A 13,673-nucleotide genomic window follows, 5' to 3' on the forward strand; every position below is an offset into this window, starting at 1 on the left:
GTTACAACGCCTGCAAAGTACTTGGGTGTGCCCTTGAAATTTTACAAGGAAAGTGAGCCATACTGGCTAGAGAAGGTCAAAGAAACCCGTGAAAAAGCGGAGAAATGGAAAAGCGCTCAATTATCAATATTTGCAAGAGCCGCAGTTTGCAACCTGTTTTTAATTAGTAAGCTATGGTATGTAATGCAAGTGTTGCATTGCTCCGTGTGAATGTGCAAAAATTGCATCGAGTTTTTGCGGTGTTTGTTTGGGCCACGAGTTGGGAGAGGTGCAGTCGGACAAATTTGTTCCGGCAGGTGAAGCATGGGGGGCTTGGTCTGGGTCATTTGTTTGTGCGACAGATTGTCAACCGGTTTATGTTTTTTAGGGATGCCAGCGATCCATTCCTGCGCACAGTGTGTCAACAAAGACTTGGTCGAGCGTTGCCTAATTTCGTAGTTTATACTCAATGTATTTTCTGAAGAACAGCACGACTTGAACAAGGACGGAAGGAAGACAACACGGATAGGCGCTGACTTGCAACTGAAGTTTATTGCTCGGAACGTGGTGATATATATCAGGCTCCAAACAACAAGAGAAAACACAGAAGCGATACACATTTGATTAAACACTTGAAAACTCGTGTGATGCCACCACGTCACTTCCCTGTAGCTAGATATCTAAGCTCCTTTGCTGACAACGCCAAGGACGGGCTGCTGACACAGGCGTCACTTGACAATGCGATTTGTGCGGCCTCAATAATCGCATTGTCAAGTGACGCCTGTGTCTGCAGCCCGTCCTTGGCGTTGTCAGCAAAGGAGCTTAGATATCTAGCTACAGGGAAGTGACGTGGTGGCATCACACGAGTTTTCAAGTGTTTAATCAAATGTGTATCGCTTCTGTGTTTTCTCTTGTTGTTTGGAGCCTGATATATATCACCACGTTCCGAGCAATAAACTTCAGTTGCAAGTCAGCGCTTAGCCGTGTTGTCTTCCTTCCGTCCTTGTTCAAGTCGCGCTGTTCTTCAGAAAATGGCCTACCAACTCGCCCAAGCATCAGTTCTAACATACTCAATGTATGCCTGGTTCTCTGTTTGGATTCTTTAGGGAAATTGTTTTGAGCGTGAAATTCTTAAGTGCACGTTTTTCGAAAGAGTATTTAAGTAATGTTAACAGGAGAACATTATACAAGGATGTTTGTGAAGTGGTGTTCCCGGTGCCCTTGTACCGAGCTTTATACTATGGAGGCACAGGAAGTAATGTATTAAAACGCGTAAAGAAAATGCAAGTTGCCCCGGGAGCTAAAACGTTTTTCTTTATGCTACAAACCGGTACTTTGAGTGTAAAATCATTTATGGAGGAGAAGGGTATGTTCCTACCGTGGGGGGCCCAATGTCTCATCTGCAAACAGCCAGAGACAATAGATCACGTGTTTTTGCATTGCTGGGAGGGGGTATATTTGTGGGATGTTCTGCAAAGGACAATAAAAAAACAGTTGCCACTTGATTCTCATGGCATTAGGTATTTGCCATTGGATAACCACGATGATATGCCGTTAGACCAGGTTATGTTAATGTGCCTCCACAGTATATGGCGCGCACGAATGGCTGGTTATCACTGCGATCCAGATGCACGGCCAGCCCGCATGTATTTCCGTGAAAGTGTGCAGCGATGGCTCGACGTGCTTAAATTGCAACCATGTGCTCCCGAGTGGCTGTCAAAGCTGGAACCTTTGACGGTGCTCAAGGAATTTTAACATGACAATGCCTGCCCCTCAGTGGGTGTTAGGCAACGCTAGCTACCTTTGTGTACGTATATTATTCCTTTTTTTCCTGTTGTTTTGAGTTCCAGTGCTGTGTATTTGTGTCAAAGCCAGGCAATAAAAAAAAAAGTCGTGGCCGAGTGGTTAAGGCGATGGACTAGAAATCCATTGGGGTCTCCCCGCACAGGTTCGAATCCTGTCGACTGCGCACGCTTTAGTTTAGTTTTAGTCCTTCCCGCATCGATTTAGAGCAGAAGCTCATTATACTCAGTCATGTGGCAGTCGTGGCCGAGTGGTTAAGGCGATGGACTAGAAATACATTCGAGTCGTCCCGCACAGTTTCGAATCCTGTCGACTGCGCAAGCGCATTCCTTTGTTTGGTTTTTGTCCTTTCCGCATCGATTTAGAGATGCTCATTGATCCCCTCTTGCGTGGCAGTCGTGGCCGAGTGGGCATTCTACTTCCGGCCGCCGAGGCGAACGGACGTGTTTTAATGGGCTCCAACCGAGCGGTGTCAGCGGCCCAGCAGGGCCGCGGAAACAGGTTTTTGGATTCTACGGACCATGACTACCAAGTGGTTTTGCCGCAGCTGCCATCAGGTCGTACTGTTGTGAACACTATTTTCTTGCATGCCGATGTAAAACGTCGGCCGTACCACGTTGAAGACTTTCGAGATGCGCTCGCTTGTCTGGGTATGCTCCCCAAGGGTATCGCCTTGGGGGCGATCAGAGGAATCATGTATGGGCGCTTACCTTCAAGGATGGAACAGGAATGCAAAGAATGTTGGCAACACATGAGCTGACTGTAAAAGGAAGCCGGTCCATGATAATTGACCTGTCAAACCAAAACATCAGGCTAAAGATGCATTGGTTGCTGTACAGCATGCCTGACGAAGACATCCATGCGGCTTTAGTGCCCTACGGAAAAGTGACCGAAATTTCAAAGGAAAAGTGGCGGGTGCACGGAGTTACCGACAAGACAAGGACGAAGAGGCTTATTGGACTCAAGCTGAAGCCAGGAGTATCTGTCGAAGATCTGCCACACCAACTGCGCATTGCCGGTGAAATGGCCCTGCTAGTCGTACCTGGTAGAGCGCTATGCCTTCGTTGTCGATCTACGGGTTGTGTGCCTCGTTGTACCAAGTGTAGACGCTTTGGTCACGACGAAGAGGCTTGCGTCAAGACCTACGCAAGCATAGCCGGGCCGGGAGGTTCGGAAGAAACTTCGGAACACATCATGGACGAAGCTGATGTCGAGGAAGTAATGAATGGAACGGGAGAAAAGTCCGGCTCGTTATCGTATTCTCAACAGACTGCACCTGAAAAGGCAGCTGAGACCAACTCTGAAGATAGACGAGAGGAAGGACCAGAGCAAGACGGCGTCGACAAGACGAGCGCATCAACAACTGCTCAAAGGAAGGATGACAGCGTCGCAGCAGCGGCAAACGAAGAGAGTCAGTCGGAACTAATCGAAGTGGTTGGGAACGCAGCAGGGAAGAGGAGGCACGGCGAGGGCGCAGGGACAGAAGACAGCCTGAATGGGACGGTTAGCGAGGTGCCGCCAGCGAAGACTGTGATGCCTGGTCGTAATATCTTCAAACCAAAGCCCAATGTCTCCGCCGGCCGAAGAACAGCCTCCGTAGTAACGGGGGCCAGCAGACTGAGGGGACGAAAAGGAACTGCCAACAACCAAAAATGGCTTCGTACCAGAGACGCGGTGACTTCATGGGCGTCACTTGCTCCACGGGCGCCTGGAAACCAAGGTTTCAACCTGTTGAGGTAAGCACCGTGTGGTCCGTTCGTTTTGCTTTAAACTGGCGTCAAACTTTCAGTCAGCGCTACGTGCAGCGACCTTAAACGTCAGGGGCTTGGCAGCCAGACAGCGACCGTACCAAGTCAGCCAACTTCTACTTGGAAATGATATAAATGTGGTTGCTATACAAGAAACAAATATAGAGAACCAAGAGCAAACGGACCGCATGGTGCAGCCATTTAGATCTCAGTACAATGTTTGTGCATGCCATGCAGTTGGTACCTCGGCAGGCTGTACTGTGTTATTACGAAATAACTTGGGCATAGTTGAAGAGACAGTCACGGTGTGTGCATCTGGACGATTGGTTGCAGTTGATTTTTCTTTTTCTAATCTGAAGTGGCAAGTAGTTTGTGTATACGCGCCGAACAAGGAAAGAGACCGAAGAATATTTTTTGAGCATCTAGAGGTGTACTTTAAATGTGAACGAATGTTAATTGTACTGGGTGACTTCAATTGCATGTGCATGTCTGAAAATCGAGCTAGGAGGCAAGCTGTAACTGACCAGAATGCATATGTATTGGGCACGCTGGTTTCAGAATATAACTTAGAAGATGTCGGGTGCATTTTAACATCTGGCAAACAAGTGCAGTACACTCACTTCCAACGTGGAAGCCATGCAAGGCTTGAGCGCGCGTACATCAGCTTGGAGCTTGTACCCCTATGCAAAAATTATGAGGTTAAATACGTATCTTTTACCGACCACAGTTTAGTATTGTTCAGCATTGGAGCAAAAAAAAACAACTAAAATTTAACTGGGAACTTTGGAAGCTCAATGTTGAACTGCTAGATGACAGTACTTATGTCAACACAGTAAATGAACTGTTAAAAAAACTCCTGGATACTAGCTCTCGAAACTTGGCAGAGGGTAGGGACAATTTCAAGGCAGAGGCTAAAATTAAGGCAATGATAAAGGGCTTCAACGTGAACTCGATCTATTACTAAGCATAAAAAGTGTGCAGCCTGGCATGCCTACGAAACACATAAGGGACGTCAAGAGTAGGCTGGAACTTATCGACGCAGACAGATACAGGGGAGCTATAGTACGTGCGCGAGCAGAACAATTATGGATGGGCGAAACGCCGAACAAACGGCGCTAAGTGACGAAAAGGGCTACGCAGCAAAAAAGTATCATCGGCCAAATGCTGTACGATAATGCAGTTACGTCAGGCCAGGCTGAGATAGAAAGAGCATTTGTGGAGCACTATCGTGATCTACTGGCGCTCAAGAAAATAAAAGAAAACGGTATTAGTACTCATTTCTTGCAGAATATGCCTAAATTAGACGAAGGTGTCGAAGCTAGACATACCGCCCCAATTAGTGTGCTAGAAATTGAAAAAACAAAAGATGCGCTGAGAGCGCGAAAGTCTCCTAGACCCGATGAATTAGGCGCTGCATTCTATAAGGAATTCAAACCAGACATTAGCGAGGCTTTACATCTAGATTTGATGGAAGCATATGAAATGAATGCGTTGCCACCCTCTTTTGAACTGCTCACGTTCTGCTAATACCGAAAAGTGAGGACCATGTTAAATTACGGTCGGTGGGGCCTTGCCGACTTATAAGCCTTACCAACATGACTAAAAGATTTTCATGATTCTTGGCAACTAGGTTACAAAGTGTAATAAAGCAACTCGTAGGACCCCATCAAACATGTGGCATTAAATGCCGCACGATCTGCTCGAATGTTCACATTACTAGAAGCGTTCTGGAATGTTGTGATACCTTCGGGAGCCATGTTGCAATGTTGCAGTTAGACCTTGCGATAGCGTTTGACAACGTTTCCCACGATGTCCTATTCACCATATTAGAATATGTTAACGTAGGCACTGTTATATTTGACGGGGTGAAAATGGCCTACTCAGGGTGCAAGACCCGGCTTAACGTTAACAAACACCTTACTGAAGCTGTGGCTGTGCGATCGTCTGTCAGGCAGGGCTGTCCGTTGTCGCCCTTGCTTTTCGCGTTGTACCTCGAGTCTTTCTGCTTAAGCTTAGTCAATAATGAAGGGATCCGAGGATTCACACTGGGAAAAACCGAGGTGAAAGTTTTAGTCCACGCGGATGATGTCGCAGTATTTTGTGCAAATAAAGAAAGCATAAACGAAGTGGTGCGAGTAGCGGGAGAATTTTGTAAGAAAACGGGTTGTCAAATCAACTGGTATAAGTCTGCTGGATTTTGGCATGGGAATTGGAATGAAACCCCTGAACTATTTGCGAACATGCGATGGACAGCCCTGCCACTAAAATACCTTGGCGTGCGCCTAGAGCACTACAAGGAAACTGAAGTGTACTGTAATGAGGAAACGGACCGAGCCAAGGAAAAAACGCAAGGATCGCAAGGTCGCAATCGGTCGATGTTTGCTCGTGCAACGGTATGCAACATCTTTATTGTAGCTAAATTGTGGTATGTTTTACAGTTCTTGTTCAAGAAGCGAACCAATCTGCAGAAAGTTCACCGAGTCTTTGCAGTGTTCATCTGGGGCGGAAAGTGGGAAAGGACCAGCCGCACAAATTTGTTTCATACTGCCCGCAACGGCGGTTTAGGCCTCTGCCACCTTTTTTTAAACAAAATATATCACGCTTTCTTTTCTTGAGAGATCAGAGGGACCCATTTCTGCGCACAGTGATGCTAATCCGCTTGGCGACAGCACTGCCAGAGTTTATTGTGTCAACCTGTGAATATAGGCGCTGTGGCCTGTTCGAAGTTTGGCGAGAGGTGGTATTCGCATTCCGAATACTAAAAGTGCGTTTTTCAATGGAATACCTGAGCTCTGTTAGCAGGAGACATCTGTATAAAGACCTTCTTCTCATATCAATCGCGGCACCTTTGTACAAAACCATATAGCATGGATGCCCAGGGCAAGAGGTTTTGAAGAGAGTAAAAAGAATGAGTGTTAAACCAAGTATGAAAACACGTTTCTTTAAACTGCATACAAGTACTCTTCCAGTCAAGACATGGCTAGCAGAAAAAGGCATTTTTGCGCCCTGGACAGTTAATTGTTTGTTATGCAAGAAGCCGGAGACAATAGAGCATGTATTTATTGATTGTTTGGACGCGGTGTTTCATTGGGATATATTGCAACGTACACTTAAAAAGGACCTGCCAATTTAACCGTATGGTATTCGCTTTCTACCTGTTGATAATGATGACGACATTCCTTACGACATGATAATGCTCATAGGCCTCCATAGCATATGGAGAACTCGAATGTCAGTCAGGCATGCCGACGTTAGCATTTCTTCTGTTAGAGAAAATTTCATACAAAGCATTATGTATGTACGTGACGCCTGTCGGGTCCTTCCAGAGCCGCCTCATTGGCTAGGGCTCCTGGATACGCTCGTCAACCTGAAGAGGTTTTAAATGACCATGTAGACCGCACGGCGGTCAGCGTGTTTTAACCTTTGTATGTTTTGTGATTTGTCTAAGCAGGCAATAAGGCAAAAAAAAATTTGGAGGACGCTTAAGCTTCGCCTTCAAGAGTGGAACGCGATAGCGTTATTGCACCTCGTCGAGAAAACTTATTAAAAGCAAGAGTATTGGGGCATCCTCGCACCGGTACCCGCGCGGCCCGAAGGGGAGAAGCGGGTGAGCGAAGATAGTGATCTAAAGAAAGGAAAGACGCTTGATTCTACAACCCGTGAGGGTGCACGGCGAAACTTCAGGGGCGAGTGGCGCGCCACGTGTCGGGGCAGCGCCGCACATTGCGAGGAGGGGTTCTTCTGTGTTTGCCGCAAGATGGCTCTGCATGTGCACAGAGCGCAAAAGAAATGTAGCGGAAACGTACTTCGCTACTCGTGTAACTGCAACTTCTGTAAGTAACATGCTCATAATTACCGATATACACCGCAGTATAACGTTCTACGGCACGTTTCTAAGGTAACACTGCATTCACTAGACGCGCTTTTGTACCGCTTTCAAGCATCGACCACTCGGGCGTAAAAACATTCTTTTTTAAATTGCATACAGGAACCCTCCCAGTCAAAACATGGATGGAAGAAAAGGGCCTTTTTGTACCTTGGGGCTCAAACTGTCTACTATGTAGAAAACCTGAAACAGTTGAGCACGTGTTCCTGGATTGTTGGGATGCGGTGTTTTACTGGGATGTGTTACAAAGGACACTTGAAAAAGACCTGCCATTGACGCCATGTGGAATTCGGTACTTGACAACTATTAATGATGATTTTCAGTATGACCTCATCATGCTACTGGGCCTTCACAGTATTTGGAGGAGTAGGATGGCTTATAGACACTGTGATGTCGATGCACGATCTGTATGTGATTATTTTGTTGAACAAGTGCATAAACTAAAAGAAATTTTGAAGCAGCAAGACGCTGCGGAGGAGGTCTTGAGTCTGATGGGCGAACTTGTGGTAATGAAAGTCCATTAGACACGGTTGTCAGCCAAGGGGAATCGCAATCACGATCTTTTACTGATGTATTTGTAGCAATTCATGCAATAAAGAAAAAAAAAACTCGTGGCAGAGTGATAGCGTCTCCGTCTCACACTCCGGAGACCCTGGTTCGATTCCCACCCAGCCCATCTTGGAAGTTGCTTTTTATTTATGAAGTGCATGCCGGGATTTATCGCTCACGGCCAACGCCGCAGACGACACCGGCTTTTCTGCGACTCGAGCTCCTTAACGCTACCGCGTTAAAAAATGTCGTGGCCGAGTGGTTAAGGCGATGGACTAGAAATCCATTGGGGTCTCTCCGCACAGGTTCGGATCCTGTCGACTGCGCAAGCGCATTCCTTTGTTTATAGTTTTTGTCTTTTCCGCATCGATTTAGAAATATGCTCATTGATCCCCTCTTGCGTGGCAGTCGTGGCCGATTGGTTAAGGCGATGGACTAGAAATCCAGTGGGGTCTCCCCGCACAGGTTCGAATCCTGTCGACTGCGCAAGCGCATTCCTTTGTTTATAGTTTTAGTCTTTTCCGCATCGATTTAGAGAAGATGCTCATTGATCCCCTCTTGCGTGGCAGTCGTGGCCGAGTGGTTAAGGCGGATTCCACTTCCGGCCACCGAGCTTGAGGACGTGTGCATTACGGGCTCCCAAGGAGCGGCGGTATCAGGAGTACGAGCAACGCTGCCAAGGACTACCAAATGGTTCTGCCACATCTGCCATCAGGTTCGACTGTTTTACACACCGTTTTTTTGCATGGGGATGTCCCAGCGAGGCCTTACTGTGTGGAACATTTTCGAGATGCACTCGAACATATTTCATTGGTGCCGGAAGTTCTCGCCCTTGGGGCTTATCAGATGAACCATCTGTGGGCGGTAACTTTCAAAGATGAAGAAGGAAAAAAGATTCTCCAGGCTCCAGCGTTTGACGTGAAGGAGCGTCGGTGTGTCGTGATTGACCCGTGCAATCAGGCCGTACGTTTGAAACTGTACTGGTTGTTGCACGGCGTGCGCGATGAAGACGTTCGAGTGGCCCTGTCTCCGTTCGGGAAAGTAACGGAACTAACCAGAGACAAGTGGCGGGTGAATGGATGCGTTGACAAGGCGTCCACGACTCGCTCCGTAACGCTGAAGTTACACGCAGGCGTCACCGTTGAAGATCTGCCGCACCAGCTACGCGTTTCCGAGGAGGTTGCTCTCGTCTACGACCCGGGCAGGGCCCCGCTGTGCCTCCGGTGTCGCGGAACTGGGCATATACGCCGAGAGTGCCGCGTTCCACGTTGCGGGTTGTGTCGCCGCTTTGCACACGAGGAGACCCAGTGTGTGCGTACATACATGAATGGTGCGGGCCCGGCTCGAAAAGATGATGTGGCGGACCACTTGATGGATGCAGCCGATACCGTGGAAACGACGCTGGAAGGCAGTGAAGAGACTAACTGCGAGGAAACGCCCCTAGAAAAAGCTGCGGCGGCGGACTTCCAGATAAAGCTGTAGAAGCAACGCCAATTACTGCGGGCGTAACAAATGAGGGAGAGGCGAAGGGAGATAAACCCCTTGCCTTAAACACACCATTAACTCTACCGCAAGCTTCCACGAGCGAACCTCGAGACGTCGACATGGCTGCGGCTTCCAGCATGCCTGCAAAGCGGGCACATGAGGAAGTCAATGAGTGTGAAGCTGGCAAGAATGCGAACGGCAACGGGGAGCCACCGACGAAGGCCAACCTGGTCCGTCGTCCGAGCTTCAAACCGAGGCCAAACATTCTTCCAGACCGGAAGACTCCATCATCAACGGCTCCGCCTTAGCGGGAGCGAGTTTTGCAAAGCAGCGCTTGCCCGTTATTCTCTCTGTTTGTCCCAAGTAGCCACGCTGTTTTTTGATCTTGCAAAACAGCTGTGATGTCCCGGTCGGTGATCGGGACTAAAATACCGTTTGAGACCTGTGCTGCATACTGCAACTGGTATCGCTTCCCGATGAGAAACTTTTGGTGTATTACTGTGTCGATCTGCATTATAAGTGTGAGTAGAGTGATCGGCGTCTTCTATCTTTAAAATGGCTCGTTCTTTTGCAAACTTGGCTATGTGCGTCGCAACGCTTAATGTGAGGGGCCTCTCAGCGCGCAGGCGGCAACAGCAGTTAAATAGGCTACTGCTAGATAATGATATCGACTTACTTGCAGTACAAGAAACAAAAATTGAAAGTGAAGAAGAAACAGATCGAATGGTCGAAGTTTTTCGCAGCAGATACAACGTATGTGTAAGCCATGCGGTTCAAAATTCTGCCGGATGCATTATTTTAATCCGCAAGGCTATCAGCCAAGTTGAAGCTGTGATAACGTGTGGAACGGGTAGATTAGTAGTGTGTGATTTCCTTTTTGACGAAACTGCATGGAGAGCAGTGTGTGTTTACGCTCCAAATAATCGTGCGAAACGTGAGTGTTTCTTTGAATGCGTCGAATCGTACCTGGCTTGTGAGAGGGGTATATTATTGCTTGGTGACTTCAATTGTGTATGCAGACCAGAGGATAAGTCAGCCAAAAACATTGTGCGAGACACTAGCGCAGAGTTACTTTTGAGAATAGTTAATGAGAAAGAGTTTGAGGACGTTGGCAATGTGCTCATACCTGAAGGCCAAGCGAATTATGTGCACTTTCAAGGCACTTCTCATGCTAGACTTGATCGCATTTACGTACCAGTTGCGACTGTCCCAATGTGTTTCAGTTACAAGTGCGAGCATGTCAGCTTTAGTGATCATTCTTGAGTTATGGTCACATTTGGCAGAAAGGAGAAAACCACCAAATTCAATTGGGAACTGTGGAAGTTTAATGACAAATTATTAGATGATGAGACATTTGTTAATCAAGTAGAATAACTAATTACAAACCTATTACTGGGCAATGTGTGACTTCGTGCAAGCTTGGGAATTGTTTAAGTGTGACATTAAAGTAGCCGCAGTAAACAGAGCAAATGTCTTGCGGTTTAAGGAAAGAGAACGCGAGAAATATCTGCGTAGCGAACTAGACTATATACTAAGCGCAGAAAGCATCGATCCGGGAAAATTTAAAAAAGAAATAAAAGAAACAGAGCAAACTGGAGGTGATCGACGAAGACAGGTATCGCGGCGCGATGATAAGGGCACGGGCCGAGAGAATGTAGTGTGGGGAAACGCCCACGAAGCGGGTGCTCAGTGATGAAAAGCGGCACGCGGTGAACAAAGAGATAAACAAAATTTATTACCAAAATGAAGTTACTAGTGAAAAGACATTAGTCGAACGAGCCTTTTTCGAATTTTACACAGACTTGATTAGCCAGGAGCCAAAGGACCTTAACTGATTTGCCAAGAGCTTTTTACCACTCATGCCCAGGTTGGATGATGACGTCAAGCAAATGCTGGAAAAACCGATAACAGCCTCGGAAATTGAAAGTGCCATAGATGAATTAAGTCTTCATAAGTCACCTGGACCTGACGGGCTTGGAGCAGCCTTGTATAAGTTATTCAAGGTAAAATTCTTCCTTAAGTAACTACCTTAGCCTTTGGTACTTTAAAATTGCGCGCCAATTCTATCCTACGCCCTTTTTGGTTCGACTTCAGGTTGCGTGACGTCACATCCTTGACGTCAGCTTAATTGACTGATTTAATTAACTATTTTAGTATTTGAAGGAAAGAAGCCAACAGTCGGCGAGGCCAAGGAAAGAGTTCGGGATGGTACTTTATGTATTTTTTTAATGTTTACTTGGATAATCGCAGAAATTAGTAATGTAATCTGTTTAGGGGAAGATAATTAAACACAAAGTAGAAGAAAAAACAACGTGCCGATGGTGGGAACCGAACCCACGACCTCCGAATACCGCGTCCGGTGCTCTTCCAACTGAGCTACATCGGCCGCTGTCCCCCCTGCTACTTGCTTGGGTATTTATGTTGTCTGTATACGAATCTTGAGAGTGCTCACCAGCGCCACCCTCAACCATAGCGGCGTGGAGGTCGTGGGTTCGGTTCCCACCATCGGCACGTTGTTTTTTCTTCTACTTTGTGTTTAATTATCTTCCCCTAAACAGATTACATTACTAATTTCTGTGATTATCCAAGTAAACATTAAAAAAATACATAAAGTACCATCCTGAACTCTTTCCTTGGCCTCGCCGACTGTTGGCTTCTTTCCTTCATGTATTATAACGAGCACCCTCATTTCCCCTTAATTGATCTGCTTGTAGCTTACGGGGGTCTCGGTTCTGGCAGTCTTGAAGCCATAGGTAGCGTAAGAGGGTTCTAGCACAGCTTACGCCCTCGCTCTTGATCACGTTCTACGTGACGCTGGCGGTAACAAAGGACGTTCCACGTTCGCCGCTATGGTTGAGGGTGGCGCTGGTGAGCACTCTCAAGATTCGTATACAGACAACATAAATACGCAAGCAAGTAGCAGGGGGGACAGCGGCCGATGTAGCTCAGTTGGAAGAGCACCGGACGCGGTATTCGGAGGTCGTGGATTCGGTTCCCACCATCGGCACATTGTTTTTTCTTCTACTTTGTGTTTAATTATCTTCTCCTAAAAAGATTACATTACTAATTTCTGTGATTATCCAAGTAAACATTAAAAAAATACATAAAGTACCATCCCGAACTCTTTCCTTGGCCTCGCCGACTGTTGGCTTCTTTCCTTCATGTATTATAACGAGCACCCTCATTTCCCCTTAATTGATCTGCTTGTATTTTAGTATTTGATGCATTCATATGTGGCGCCAAGCCATTGGCTAATGCGACCAATTTGGCCTTTATTTTTACATTTTTTTCTCTAATAAATACCTAATTAACTTATTGACCTAATGATTTTATCGGACACAACATTACGTCACCTTCTATCGATTGACACCATTAGTTAACCTCTACCACTTCCCAATCACTGACAACTGCTGCGGACACGATTTTGCTGACGCGGACTGCGAACAGAAATCTGTGAACACAGCAAAGCTTTCTCATTAATATATAAATGAAAGCAATAGAAAGTGCAACCATTTTGCAACATATCAGTAAAGCGAACGAGAAAAATATGCACCGTCAACTCAACTTGTTGCTGAAACTAGAGAGCAGGATGCCTGGATTGTGCTCGAAGCCGATAAAAGAAGTTAAGAACTTGAGCTTATCGATGATAAAAGATATAGCGGAGCCATTGTACGAGCATGAGCAGAGCGATTATGGGTTGGCGAGATACCGAACAAGCGCTCACTCGGTGACGAGAAGAGATACGCGGAGAAAAACAAAATTCAAAAGATGATTTACTCTAACGAGGTTACAACCGATTGCGACGTTATCAAAGAAGCGTTTGTAGAGTACTACACTGAGCTACTTGGGCGTGCTGAGCAAAGGAAAGAACAATTCGAAAGTCTGTGTTTGCAGACTATGCCCAGGCTTGAGGATGAAGTTAAAGCCAGCCTTGAGGAACCAATCTGTGTATTTGATATTGCGAGGGCTATAGACGAAATAAGCGCTGAAAGGTCGTCCGGTCCTGACAGATTGAGGGCTGCTTTTTACAAGAAATACAAATAAGAAGCTAGCAGGGTATTGTACTGCATTATAAAGGAAGCATACCATGGTAAATTAATGCCGCCACCTTTCAAATCTTGACATATTCCATCGGTGGGTCTTATCGACCTATAAGCCTCGCTAATGTGGATTGTAAACTGTTTATGAAAGTATTGCCAAGGAGGGTGCAAGGCGTCAGTACA

The 13,673-nt window shown here is 46.5% G+C and overlaps 1 protein-coding gene and 6 non-coding genes across 7 annotated transcripts; 6 read left to right on the plus strand and 1 right to left on the minus strand.

The window, feature by feature from the left end:
- The first annotated feature begins 1,866 nt into the window (after positions 1-1,866).
- On the plus strand, positions 1,867-1,948 carry TRNAS-AGA (transfer RNA serine (anticodon AGA)). The gene has a single exon. It is a non-coding gene; the product is annotated as a tRNA-Ser (tRNA).
- A 70-nt stretch (positions 1,949-2,018) lies between these two features.
- On the plus strand, positions 2,019-2,100 carry TRNAS-AGA (transfer RNA serine (anticodon AGA)). Its single transcript has one exon. It is a non-coding gene; the product is annotated as a tRNA-Ser (tRNA).
- Positions 2,101-8,200: 6,100 nt separating this feature from the next.
- On the plus strand, positions 8,201-8,291 carry TRNAS-AGA (transfer RNA serine (anticodon AGA)). Its single transcript has one exon. It is a non-coding gene; the product is annotated as a tRNA-Ser (tRNA).
- A 78-nt stretch (positions 8,292-8,369) lies between these two features.
- Positions 8,370-8,451, plus strand: TRNAS-AGA (transfer RNA serine (anticodon AGA)). Its single transcript has one exon. It is a non-coding gene; the product is annotated as a tRNA-Ser (tRNA).
- A 360-nt stretch (positions 8,452-8,811) lies between these two features.
- On the plus strand, positions 8,812-9,447 carry LOC146200738 (uncharacterized). The gene has a single exon (XM_084592419.1). The coding sequence runs from the start codon at positions 8,812-8,814 to the stop codon at positions 9,445-9,447; it is 636 nt and encodes a 211-aa protein (XP_084448545.1).
- A 2,316-nt stretch (positions 9,448-11,763) lies between these two features.
- Positions 11,764-11,836, minus strand: TRNAP-CGG (transfer RNA proline (anticodon CGG)). Its single transcript has one exon. It is a non-coding gene; the product is annotated as a tRNA-Pro (tRNA).
- A 548-nt stretch (positions 11,837-12,384) lies between these two features.
- TRNAP-CGG (transfer RNA proline (anticodon CGG)) lies at positions 12,385-12,457 on the plus strand. Its single transcript has one exon. It is a non-coding gene; the product is annotated as a tRNA-Pro (tRNA).
- The last annotated feature ends 1,216 nt before the right edge of the window (positions 12,458-13,673 follow it).

This window comes from Amblyomma maculatum, chromosome 2 (genome assembly GCF_055883805.1).
Source record: "Amblyomma maculatum isolate TAMU_Amacu chromosome 2, ASM5588380v1, whole genome shotgun sequence".
Lineage (NCBI taxonomy): Eukaryota > Metazoa > Arthropoda > Arachnida > Ixodida > Ixodidae > Amblyomma > Amblyomma maculatum.